Source organism: Dendropsophus ebraccatus, chromosome 1, assembly GCF_027789765.1.
Source record: "Dendropsophus ebraccatus isolate aDenEbr1 chromosome 1, aDenEbr1.pat, whole genome shotgun sequence".
Classification (NCBI taxonomy): Eukaryota; Metazoa; Chordata; class Amphibia; order Anura; family Hylidae; genus Dendropsophus; species Dendropsophus ebraccatus.
In genome coordinates this window covers 182807320-182819831 of record NC_091454.1, presented here as the reverse complement: position 1 = coordinate 182819831, position 12512 = coordinate 182807320, and the positions used below count along the sequence as shown (strand labels likewise).

General features: G+C 41.6%; 2 protein-coding genes across 3 annotated transcripts in view; one reads left to right on the top strand and one right to left on the bottom strand.

The window, feature by feature from the left end:
* Positions 1-1408, bottom strand: part of SLC24A1 (solute carrier family 24 member 1) — a 44848-nt gene extending 43440 nt beyond the window's left edge. For both annotated transcript variants that reach the window (XM_069985727.1, XM_069985736.1), the window contains exon 1: positions 1284-1408. The gene's annotated coding sequence lies outside the window, so the exon portion shown is untranslated. The remainder of the gene's footprint in view (positions 1-1283) is intronic.
* On the top strand, positions 1343-11814 carry INTS14 (integrator complex subunit 14). Its single transcript, XM_069985759.1, has 12 exons — positions 1343-1441; positions 5764-6024; positions 6537-6644; positions 6847-7002; positions 8216-8334; positions 8430-8572; positions 8743-8835; positions 8934-9078; positions 9380-9513; positions 10086-10204; positions 10855-10920; positions 11197-11814. The coding sequence occupies exons 2-12, from the start codon at positions 5803-5805 to the stop codon at positions 11446-11448; spliced, it is 1557 nt and encodes a 518-aa protein (XP_069841860.1). The 5' UTR covers positions 1343-1441; positions 5764-5802; the 3' UTR covers positions 11449-11814.
* Positions 11815-12512: the final 698 nt, after the last annotated feature.

Here is a 12512-nt window from a genome sequence, read left to right as displayed (position 1 = left end):
TGAGGGGGGGGGGGGGGGAGGCTGGGAGATTGCTTTTTGAGTACAGAAAGAGGCTTTTTTTGCCTAATAAACCCTATTATAGAGTTTCCTTAAATCACTTATACTACTGATATCTGCAAAAAAAAAAAAAATTATAAAAAAATGACAGTTACGTTTTAAGTATTTCCTCACATCTACTTATTTACAAACAAATTACTGCTGTTCTCAAGTTGACCAGTAGATGTCAGCACAATAGCCCATAGTCCAGACTGTAAGGATCTAGTTGTTTTTTTTTTTTTTTTTGGACAGGTACTGGTGCATTCAGATTACGGTTCTGCGGTACAGGTACGTCAGCACCCTGTCAAAATTGCATGCCAATGTATCTCTGCAAGGACTGACATGGACCCCATTCACTTCTACGGCCTGAACATAGTCAGGTAGTAACAATTAGTGGTGCAAAAGATAAGGGCTCGTGTGGGTCTCTACGTGAACAAATGCAAGCGCTATGGCCTTTTAAGCACGAGGAGGAAAAAACGAAAGTGCACAGATGAAAATTGGCCTGGTCTTCTAAGGGTTAAATCCCCCTAAATTCCACCTCTTGCTTTCTAAATAAATTGTTAGCTAGAAGTAGGAATATGCACAAATGTAGGGTCAGAGTATACAGGGTGTGCTTGTAGTCTAAGGAGACACATAGCTCCACACATGAGCTGTAGGCCTACATGATTTTCTAGCATTAAAATACAACAAATATTACAAAAAAAAACTCCACCTATATAAAAGGGGTAACCCCCATCTGGGACGCTTATGGCTCACCCACAGGATATGCTAAGCGTCCATTAGTTGCAGGTCCCACCTAGGACCTGCACCTATCTTCAGAGCAAGGACTCCCCCATCCCCTCCGACCTTTTTGTGGCCGCCTGAGGTGGTCGGGAAGCCGAAAACTGACGAATCGAGCGAGTTACGCAATTTGCGTAACTCCTATTAACTTTATAGGAAGTTGCGCAAAAGGCGTAGCTAATAAGCTACGCTGTTTACGTATCTCTGTGAGAAATACATAAAAAAAATCCTCAGAAATACCAAAAAACGAAATGAACTGTGTGAACAAGGCTTTGGGTGTAACTGAGGGCAATGTAGATAGCGCTGTTATGAGGCTGACGGGACTCTAGTCCTGCCATTAAATTACATAAAGATTCGCATTGACTCCCAGCATACACATTTATGTCGTGAAGCAGAGGCCCTACGTTTCTTCCATTAGTAAGTTCTTGTGGTTACCCCCTATATTAGTAACAGCTCAGTATACTAACAAGTGCCGGAGCACAGCCCGCCGGTAACGCAGCCGCAATCATTTTCATAGGTAGGAACGTTGTTTCGGCGCGCACGTGTCACAGGGGGATGCTTATACTGATGCACAGCTGCTGGAGGGCGCCTGAAATCCGTCCGGGTTTTGTGTTGTAGTGAGACGGTGAGTGATTAGTTGTGTAACTCTTTTCACACCTGCGTGTACCCATAGACTGTAGGCTGGGGCATGCTGGGATCTGTAGTTCCGTGTTAGTTGTAGTCTATGGTTATAGTTGCTGCGTAATGGCGCTGTAGTGTGCGATGCCTGCGACTTGTAATAAGACTCATGTAATTCATCCACTAGTAGAATGAGTATTATATGTTATCATACAGCTAGGAGTCCAGTGCATCCTATGTATTATATATTATACAGCTAGGAGTCCAGTGTATCCTATGTATTATATATTATACAGCCAGGAGTCCAGTGCATCCTATGTATTATATGTTATTATACAGCTAGGAGTCCAGTGTATCCTATGTATTATATATTATACAGCTAGGAGTCCAGTGTATCCTATGTATTATATATTATACAGCCAGGAGTCCAGTGTATCCTATGTATTATATATTACACAGCTAGGAGTCCAGTGTATCCTATGTATTATGTTATTATACAGCCAGGAGTCCAGTGTATCCTATGTATTATATATTACACAGCTAGGAGTCCAGTGTATCCTATGTATTATATATTATACAGCTAGGAGTCCAGTGTATCCTATGTATTATATGTTATTATACAGCTAGGAGTCCAGTGTATCCTATGTATTATATATTATACAGCCAGGAGTCCAGTGTATCCTATGTATTATATATTATACAGCCAGGAGTCCAGTATATCCTATGTATTATATATTACACAGCTAGGAGTCCAGTGTATCCTATGTATTATATATTATACAGCCAGGAGTCCAGTGCATCCTATGTATTATATGTTAATTATACAGCTAGGAGTCCAGTGTATCCTATGTATTATATATTACACAGCTAGGAGTCCAGTGTATCCTATGTATTATATATTATACAGCTAGGAGTCCAGTGTATCCTATGTATTATATATTATACAGCCAGGAGTCCAGTATATCCTATGTATTATATATTATACAGCTAGGAGTCCAGTGTATCCTATGTATTATATATTATACAGCCAGGAGTCCAGTATATCCTATGTATTATATATTACACAGCTAGGAGTCCAGTGTATCCTATGTATTATATATTATACAGCTAGGAGTCCAGTGTATCCTATGTATTATATATTATACAGCTAGGAGTCCAGTGTATCCTATGTATTATATATTATACAGCTAGGAGTCCAGTGTATCCTATGTATTATATATTATACAGCCAGAAGTCCAGTGTATCCTATATATTATATATTATACAGCTAGGAGTCCAGTGTATCCTATGTATTATATATTATACAGCTAGGAGTCCAGTGTATCCTATGTATTATATATTATACAGCTAGGAGTCCAGTGTATCCTATGTATTATATATTATACAGCTAGGAGTCCAGTGTATCCTATGTATTATATATTACACAGCTAGGAGGCCAGTGTATCCTATGTATTATATATTAAACAGCCAGGAGTCCAGTGTATCCTATGTATTATATATTACACAGCTAGGAGTCTAGTGTATCCTATGTATAATACACTCACCGGCCACTTTATTAGGTACACCATGCTAGTAACGGGTTGGACCCCCTTTTGCCTTCAGAACTGCCTCAATTCTTGGTGGCATAGATTCAACAAGGTGCTGGAAGCATTCCTCAGAGATTTTGGTCCATATTGACATGATGGCATCACACAGGTGCTGCAGATTTGTCGGCTGCACATCCATGATGCGAATCTCCCGTTCCACCACATCCCAAAGATGCTCTATTGGATTGAGATCTGGTGACTGTGGAGGCCATTTGAGTACAGTGAACTCATTGTCATGTTCAAGAAACCAGTCTGAGATGATTCTAGCTTTATGACATGGCGCATTATCCTGCTGAAAGTAGCCATCAGATGTTGGGTACATTGTGGTCATAAAGGGATGGACATGGTCAGCAACAATACTCAGGTAGGCTGTGGCGTTGCAACGATGCTCAATTGGTACCAAGGGGCCCAAAGAGTGCCAAGAAAATATTCCCCACACCATGACACCACCACCACCAGCCTGAACCGTTGATACAAGGCAGGATGGATCCATGCTTTCATGTTGTTGACACCAAATTCTGACCCTACCATCCGAATGTTGCAGCAAAAATCGAGACTCATCAGACCAGGCAACGTTTTTCCAATCTTCTACTGTCCAATTTCGATGAGCTTGTGCAAATTGTAGCCTCAGTTTCCTGTTCTTAGCTGAAAGGAGTGGCACCCGGTGTGGTGTTCTGCTGCTGTAGTCCATCTGCCTCTAAGTTCGACGTACTGTGCGTTCAGAGATGCTCTTCTGCCTACCTTGGTTGTAACGGTTGGCTATTTGAGTCACTGTTGCCTTTCTATCAGCGCGAACCAGTCTGCCCATTCTCCTCTGACCTCTGGCATCAACAAGGCATTTCCGCCCACAGAACTGCCGCTCACTGGATGCTTTTTCGTTTCGGACCATTCTCTGTAAACCCTAGAGATGGTTGTGCATGAAAATCCCAGTAGATCAGCAGTTTCTGAAATACTCAGACCAGCCCTTCTGGCACCAACAACCATGCCACGTTCAAAGGCCCTCAAATCACCTTTCTTCCCCATAGTATATCCAGTGTATCCTATGTATTATATATTACACAGCTAGGAGTCCAGTGTATCCTATGTATTATATATTATACAGCCAGGAGGCCAGTGTATCCTATGTATTATATATTATACAGCTAGGAGTCCAGTGTATCCTATGTATTATATATTACACAGCTAGGAGTCCAGTGTATCCTATGTATTATATATTATACAGCCAGGAGGCCAGTGTATCCTATGTATTATATATTATACAGCTAGGAGTCCAGTGTATCCTATGTATTATATATTATACAGCTAGGAGTCCAGTGTATCCTATGTATTATATGTTATTATACAGCTAGGAGTCCAGTGTATCCTATGCATTATATGTTATTATACAGCTAGGAGTCCAGTGTATCCTATGTATTATATGTTATTATACAGCTAGGAGTCCAGTGCATCCTAGCTATGTATTATATGTTATTATACAGCTAGGAGTCCGGTGCATCCTAGCTATGTATTATGTTATTATACAGCTAGGAGTCCAGTGTATCCTAGCTATGTATTATACTCTGTTACAGCTATTAGCAGCTTCTTATATGACCCACTGAGAGTTTGCACCTGTGTTAGATGGAAATGATCCACACAGGTAATGTTTCTATTTCCAGACAGCTTGCGGTGATCTTAAAGTGACTGTACCACCAGGCCCAGGCAGAAGCACTGGAGGCGGGCTGACCCACCCTTAGTGGGAAGAAACTCCAGCCCCTCCATGACGCAACTCCATTAGAATCAATGGAACCCTATCATAGAGGGGCTAGGGTTTCCTCCCACTAAGGGTGGGTCGGCCCGCCTCCAGTGCTTCTCCCTGGGCCTGGTGGTACAGTCACTTTAAAGCGGCACTATCAGCAGGTTCAGCTGTATGAACCTGCTGATATGCCGCAGTAGATCATTGCCTGGTAAGAGCAGGGCACCAGCTTGACCTGCCCAAGCCCTCCTCCCCCCGTACCGCTCAGCTGACAGCCGATCAGGAGCCCAGGATATGCTGCTCATTGCCACAGTATGCAGATAGCAGGAGTGTGATCGGCCCTGGGAGCCTGGGCTGAGCTTTACCATCCACCTCAACCCAGGCCCCCAGCGCCGATCACGCTCCTGCTATCTGCATACTGTGGCAATGAGCAGCATACTTTCCTGGGCTCCTGATCTGCTGTCAGCTGATCAACACTGGAGGGGGCAGGCTAGGCAGCACGGAGGGGGTTGCTCTGGGTGGGCAGAGGGGTTTCTCTGTGCCGCCCACTTTGCATATTCATATATGCATAGCGAGAGGCTCGGGGAGAGGCGGACTGGGTGGGCCAGGCTGGTGCCTGGCGCCTAGGGTGACGCCCCAAATGCTCCTAAACCTCTCATTAGCATATGGGCAATTAGGAGCTATCGTTCGAATGCGGGGCAGAAGAGAAGATTTAATACCAGCCCTGCTCTTATCAGGTAATGATCTACTGCGGCATATGAGCAGGTTCATACGGCTGAACCTGCTGATTTAAACTTGCACAAAGAAAATTAACATGTTGTAATGATTGACTTTAGATAGTGTTATCTATATGTTTGAGTTTCCATCAATGGCATGATAAAGTGGGTGCCATACAAGCTTCATTTTTCATTTTGAAATCGAGCTGTAAAGATTTTGCCACCATTTATATCACTGGTTATTATTTATATATAAATTGTAACTGATAGTTGTGTTTCTGTATGTCCATTGCAGGATTCCTTCTAACTTTGTGCAGAGCATTAGTCAATAACAATGCCTACGGTGGTGGTGATGGACGTTTCCCTGTCAATGACAAGGCCAGTCCAAGTGGAGGGGACAGAGGACTTTCAGCGCAAACACCTGGCAGCCCATGGCCTCACTATGCTTTTTGAACACATGGCAACCAACTACAAGCTAGAGTTTACCGCGCTAGTGGTTTTTTCATCTTTGTGGGAACTTATGGTACCTTTCACAAGAGACTATAACACCCTTCAGGTATGCTGCCAGTAAGTTCAGGAGGCTGTTGAGATCACAAGAGAAAGCCATAGTGTAGAAGATGGGACATGATGCCTTGTACAACACACAATTGCTTATCATCTAATCTAGGGAAATACCTAGGTATATGTCAGATACCACTTGGGCCCTTTGAGGTCATTCTTGAGTAAAGTTAACAGAGTTTTCTATATAGTAAATATACCTATAAATAACAGATCATAATGAGAACTGAGCCTTGACAAATGGAATTTGAATTAGGCTGGAGTTTCCGTGTGTCGCGCTGCCTGTACAAGTGCAGATTGCGGTTGGCAGCTTTGAACTGGATGTCCGTGTGTCTGTTGTCTTTGGGCATTTAAATCATCTGCATCTATTTATTCAGATCATTGGGTGATTGCTCTTTTTTTGTGCATTGTATTTTTTGTTATAGTGGACCAGTGTGTGATATAATTATGTGAAGCAGCTAAAGTATTGGTTGTTAAATGTGTTTTTTATGTCTCCTTTTTTCTTTGCAGGAAGCTTTGAGTAACATTGATGATTATGATAAGACTTGTTTAGAGTCTGCACTGCAGGGAGTGTCCAGTGTGGTCCAACAAGAGTGGGGGGCCGCTATTCCTTGCCAGGTAACTTTAAAAAAGTTTTAATTTTGGGGGGAAATACATATCTTGTATGTAAGGGTGTTTTGTCTGTCTGCTTAAATTCGACTTAAATTGTTAAAGTGTATCTTTACAGATATTTTTTGTGGGTGCTAACCTATTATATGATGTTGTGCCAATTGTTTTTATTACACTTTATTGACTATTACACTAACTTTCCATTTTTTAGGTAGTGCTGGTTACAGATGGATGCCTGGGCATTGGAAGAGGCTCTCTTCACAACTCCCTTTCATCTGTGAATCAGCGCAGTGAAAGCAACAGATTCCCTCTGCCTTTTCCTTTCCCCTCCAAGCTTTACATTATGTGCATGGCAAATCTAGAAGAGGTGAGAAAATGCACATAAATGTGTGTTTATAGGTCAGTAATCTGACAGCATATACTTGCACAGGCCCCATTGTAGGGCCCAAATGTAGTCATTTTCCGAGTGTGTGTGGTCTGACTTGAACCCAAACATGTCTCAAACATATAATTTTCCAAGTGGTTCTTTCAGACCATTGAAGTCAATGGCCTATGCCTGCCTGTACACAAATACATCTGCATTCCATTTTCACAGGTGCTGCTGACGTATACCTGCAACATGTTGGAAAATTGTCACCTGAATGAGGCCTAACTTGTAAAATAGTAGAGAAAAATTGGAATGCTTCATGATTTTTTTCTTAGCCTACCTTCAAATATTTTCCTTTATTCTTTAGCCACACACATATACCACTGCCCAAATTATTAATTCTCTGATTTCTATATGCCAAATATATGAAAGTTTGTTTAATGTGCAACACAGTTCATTACTAACTTTTAGGACTCCTCATTTTATTAGTTGCTTCTGTGTTTCCATGTAAACGATCCAGGAGGCACCCATGAAGGTAGTTTCAGTTCTCTCTACTACCTCCATCATGCCTCTAGGGATGAGCGAACCGGCAGAAGTTCGAGTTCGTATGAACCTGAACTATCGGCTTCTGATTCCCGCTGTCTGCCCGCTCTGTGGAGAGGGTAGATAGAGCCTGAGGACCGCCTAGAAAACTGGGACACAGCCTGTGGCTATGGCTGTATCCCAGTTTTCCAGGTGGTCCTCAAGGTTGTATCCACCCTCTCCATGGAGCGGGCAGACAGCGGGAATCAGAAGCCGATAGTTCAGGTTCATACGAACCCGAACCTCGGCTGGTTTGCTTATCCCTACGTGCCTCATGTGCCTCCTTTTCATGGGTCTCCCACTGCTGCCACATCCCTTCCTTCCTTCATTTCTAGCCATGAAGGACAGTTACAGTTCATTCATGCAGCAATCCCCACCCAAATTAGGCTTATAATATAATAAAATGGTATGAAATAAAATGTCACATGCTACTCCGTGTCAGGCATTGTATGGACAGAATCAATACAGAGCAGGGCAGCACAGCCTGGAGGAGAGTTTGATTTTAGCTCAATAAAGCACATAGGGAGCTGCTGTCAGTGTATACAGTGAGTACATTTACTGTATACTGAACAATTTTACTATAAAGTGGCCAACCCATTTAACCATGACCTTACCTGTTTTCTGTCACCAGCTACAAAACTCAGATTCATTAGACTGTCTTGAAAGACTCATTGATCTGAACAATGGAGAAGGTCAGATCTTTACAATTGATGGCCCTCTGTGTTTAAAGAATGTTCAGTCCATGTTTGGGTAAGTAGTTCATTGGATTTCAGTCTATATCTAGTGGTAGTTTCGTTCACCTTTTGGTTCGACTAAGTTTAAGAATCCATTTTATTTTTATGTAGAAAACTTATAGATGTGGCATACACACCATTCCACGCAGTCCTCAAGTGTGGGCACCTCTCTTCAGATGTTCAAGTGTTCCCTAGGCCGGAACCAGTTATAATAGATGAAGAGATAGACCCAATGCCTAAATCCATTAACACAGGTAATTAAGTGCCCAAGGTTCAGGTGAGCATGTGTTCACATTTACAGTTTATAATATTCATATTCAATCTACAATTTTCATGCAGGATACAATGCACATACTGCTCTTATTTATTGTTAAGACAGTACATCAGTAAGCTGGATACTTATAGTTGAGTCTCTGTTTTGCAGAATTGGAAATTGTGGGCTTCATTGACATTGCTGACATCTCAAGCCCTCCAGTCTTGTCCCGTCACTTGGTTCTTCCTATTGCCCTCAACAAAGGTTAGTAAGAAGATTTTGGGTGGTGGAGACCCAGTTATTGGAAGTTTCTTCCACTCCATTACTCTGTATAATGCTTTCTCTTTTTTGTTTCATTTCAGAAGGAGATGATATTGGGGCAGGACTCACAGATGATATTGAAGACGAGAATTCTGCAAGTCAAATTGCAGGAAAAATTCCTAATTTTTGTGTCTTACTCCATGGTAGTCTGAAGGTGGAAGGCATGGTGGCTTTAGTGCAGCTTGGGTAAGAGAATGCTTTTGTGCTTAAACAGGATGCTCCATGTTTTATTAAATCGGCCATATCCGCTCTGCAGTAAATAGTCTCTGCAAGTGAAGAGCTTACTGGACCTTGCTTATTTAGTACTTGTGACTGCCTAGTTATAGCAAATAGAGACAGCACCATTAGCACAATGCATCTCTGTGCTCCTGTGTAGATAAGCTTGGTCACCTTCTACATACAGTATACATGGTGTGCTAGAGTGCCATCAGAACCAGATTGCAAATAATTCTTCATCATCTGCTTCTCTTTCCTTTCTACACTGTAGACCAGACTGGCATGGAATGCTCTATTCCCAAGCTGATAGCAAGAAGAAATCAAATTTAATGATGTCGCTGTTTGAGCCTGGTATTGAACCACTACCATGGCTGGGGAAAACTTCTCAGCTTGGACCCATATCAGGTAGAAGCTTATAAGCATTCTTCAAAAATTTTACTCTACGTTTCCAGTAATGATTGATAAGGGGTTATCTGGGTCTTGGAACATGATGGCTTATCCTGAGGATAAACTATAAATATTAGATTGGTGAGGGTTAAACTCTTGGCATTCCTGCTGATTAGATGGTTGTGAAGGCCAAAGCAATCGTGGGGGCTGCAACATTTTCAATATTTACTGGTGCTGGTAGTATTGCAAATGCATGTATCAGCAGAGGTAACCCTTGAACAGGCTGTACCACTCACATGATTTCTCCAACCTCTTCAGTCAACTGATCGACGTGGTGTCAGGTGTCAGACCTCCGCCAATCTAATACTAATGATTTATCCTGAGGCTAGGCCATCAACTTTTAAGACCTGGGTAATTCCTTTAACATATACGTTGTCAGAGAAGGTAAATGATATGTTAAATTCATTAGATTTTTCTAAATACATTAATTCTCCTTATTTTACCCCATTATGCTGTGTTGAATGCAATCTTTACATGACTGATATAGCTGTAATCTAGCAAAGTACTAATAAATTTGTTTGCTACTCAAGATGCAAAAGAGAACCCATATGGGGAAGAAGATAACAAGAGTCCATTTCCTTTGCAACCCAAGACAAAACGAAGCTATGCACAAAATGTGACCGTGTGGATTAAACCTAGCGGACTACAGGTACGTCTCATGGTGTCATACTCTTCAATTTGCATACATAGGGGGACATTTATCAAAGGGTTTAAACTATATATGGTGTAAACTCCCCACAGCAACCAGTCACAGCTCAGTTTTCTGCTCTGGTAAAATGAAAGCTGAGCTGTGATTAGTTGCTGTGGGCAGTTTATACCAGTGTAGATTTTCCACTCTTTAAAAAATCCCCCCCCCCCCCCCCCCCGTAGTCTAATGATGTCCTTTATTAACAATTAATGTCATATACATTGCTGTGTTTTAGGGCAATGTACGTTGGCTGATCTGCAAGGCACTTATAATTTATTGTGTTGCAGTCTTCAAATACAAATAATCTGGTTTTGCTTTTTTATTTATATGGATTTTGATTTGATTATACACCACAATGTGTTCCCCAACCTGTGGCTCTCCACCAAAACTACAACACCCAGCATGCCCGAATGCTTTCCACTGTCAGAGATTGCTAGGAGTTGTAGTTGTGCAGCATTATACTGGAACTTTAGTAAGGAATCATCATTATGACATGACACTAAAACTCAGGATTTAGGGATTATTATTGTTTTGAGATATCAGGATGGGATTAAAAAAAAGCCCATTGGCTGTATGTAACTTTCCCTTTGTTTGTTGCTTTTCTCTTGTAGACTGATGTGCAGAAGATCCTGAGGAATGCCAGGAAGCTTCCAGAGAAGACTCAAACCTTCTATAAAGTAAGATGTAGTTATCACTAGTAATAGGAAATTGTATTCAAAAGGGGAACTGGAAGCCAAAAGAAATTTAGTATTTGAGTCATGCTTTATGCTTATAATTTACAGCCTTGTTACAATCTCACTGTATTTTTCGTGCAGTGTTTTTTGTATTCCTCCTTTTAATGTTAAAAGTCTGTTTTAGAAATTGTACATGGTATTTTGCCCCTTTTTTGGTCCTGTGTGTCATAAAATGAATGCATTATAACACATGAATGCATAATTTCATATTTCTACCAGGAACTGAACAGACTAAGGAAAGCAGCTCTTGCATTTGGGTTCCTGGACTTATTAAAGGGAGTGTCTGATATGTTGGAAAGAGAGTGCACTCTGCTGCCGGACACTGCACATCCTGATGCCGCCTTCCAGCTCTCACATGCAGCAGCACAGCTCAAACTTGCCAGTACCGGGAGCTCTGAACATGCTGCATATGACCATAATATTGTACCACTGCAAACAGACTTCTCAGGACGTGGTTCTGATAGGATGTGAGAGACGGGACTTAAGCTCTTCAGTAAAGATTTTCCATCACACTGCAGCATCGTTTGTGGTGACAACTTAAGCTTCAAGAGTGAAGTAATCATCACCACAGAGCAGAATGACCAAAGGAAAGTGATCTTGAATTATGAGGGGCCATTGTGATCAGCAGCCAAGCAGTGATTCTAAGAAAGGACAGTAGGTGGCGGTCTGAAATCTGTCAATTTAATTGACATTAGGATTACAAGACGGCATCTGCAGAACCTCTTTATATGAGCTATGGAAAGACTTGTACATTTGTTTTGTTTATATACTGTATAGCTATAGTGTTTTACAACTGTCAGGCATCTTGGTCAATAAAAAGGAATCTTGTCACTTTAACATTCCAGTCATGTGGAGCTACTGCTGGCCCAGCACACACCAGAGTAAAGAAGTCAAAGTAGTGGACTTATCGAAATGGACTGCCCACTCATAGAAGACTAATGATACTCTTTACTAATGAAATACTGAAACCTAGACTAATAGAAGTGTTGGTTATTTTTACTGAACTGTTGGCAGCTGAGTATATGACTGAGTATATGTTTCTGGGCTTCAACACTTCAGTGCAGCTTCGAGACTAAAGGAAAGAGACAGAACCTTTTTAAGGCCCACCCAATGTGTGTCTGCCATTGGACTGGTGCTGACTTTACATTCTGTCTGTAGTCTTTCTCAGGTGAAAAATCTGTTCTGTCTGTGCTGAATATTAAAAGGGTTGTTTGAGGGTCGAAAAAAAGTTTTCAGTGGCTAAACGCTGTTTCAGCGTTACCAGAAATTACTTGGTCCAGTTATTCCTTTTTCATAGGACCTTGCAAGGATGTGGGGAACAGCAGGACTGTCTGCATAGTAGTGTAGTGGCAGGGGATTGGGCAGATGATTTTTTTTTTTTTTTTAAAGCCATACTGACCCCTTTTGTAAACATTTTTCCTTTCCTGGACATCTTTAATTCATATGGCTTACTATCCTCGAAACAGAGGAACTAAAACCTATATCATTACATATGTGCGTTGCCCTAATGTAAAGGGGTCCAAACGAACTGGCAG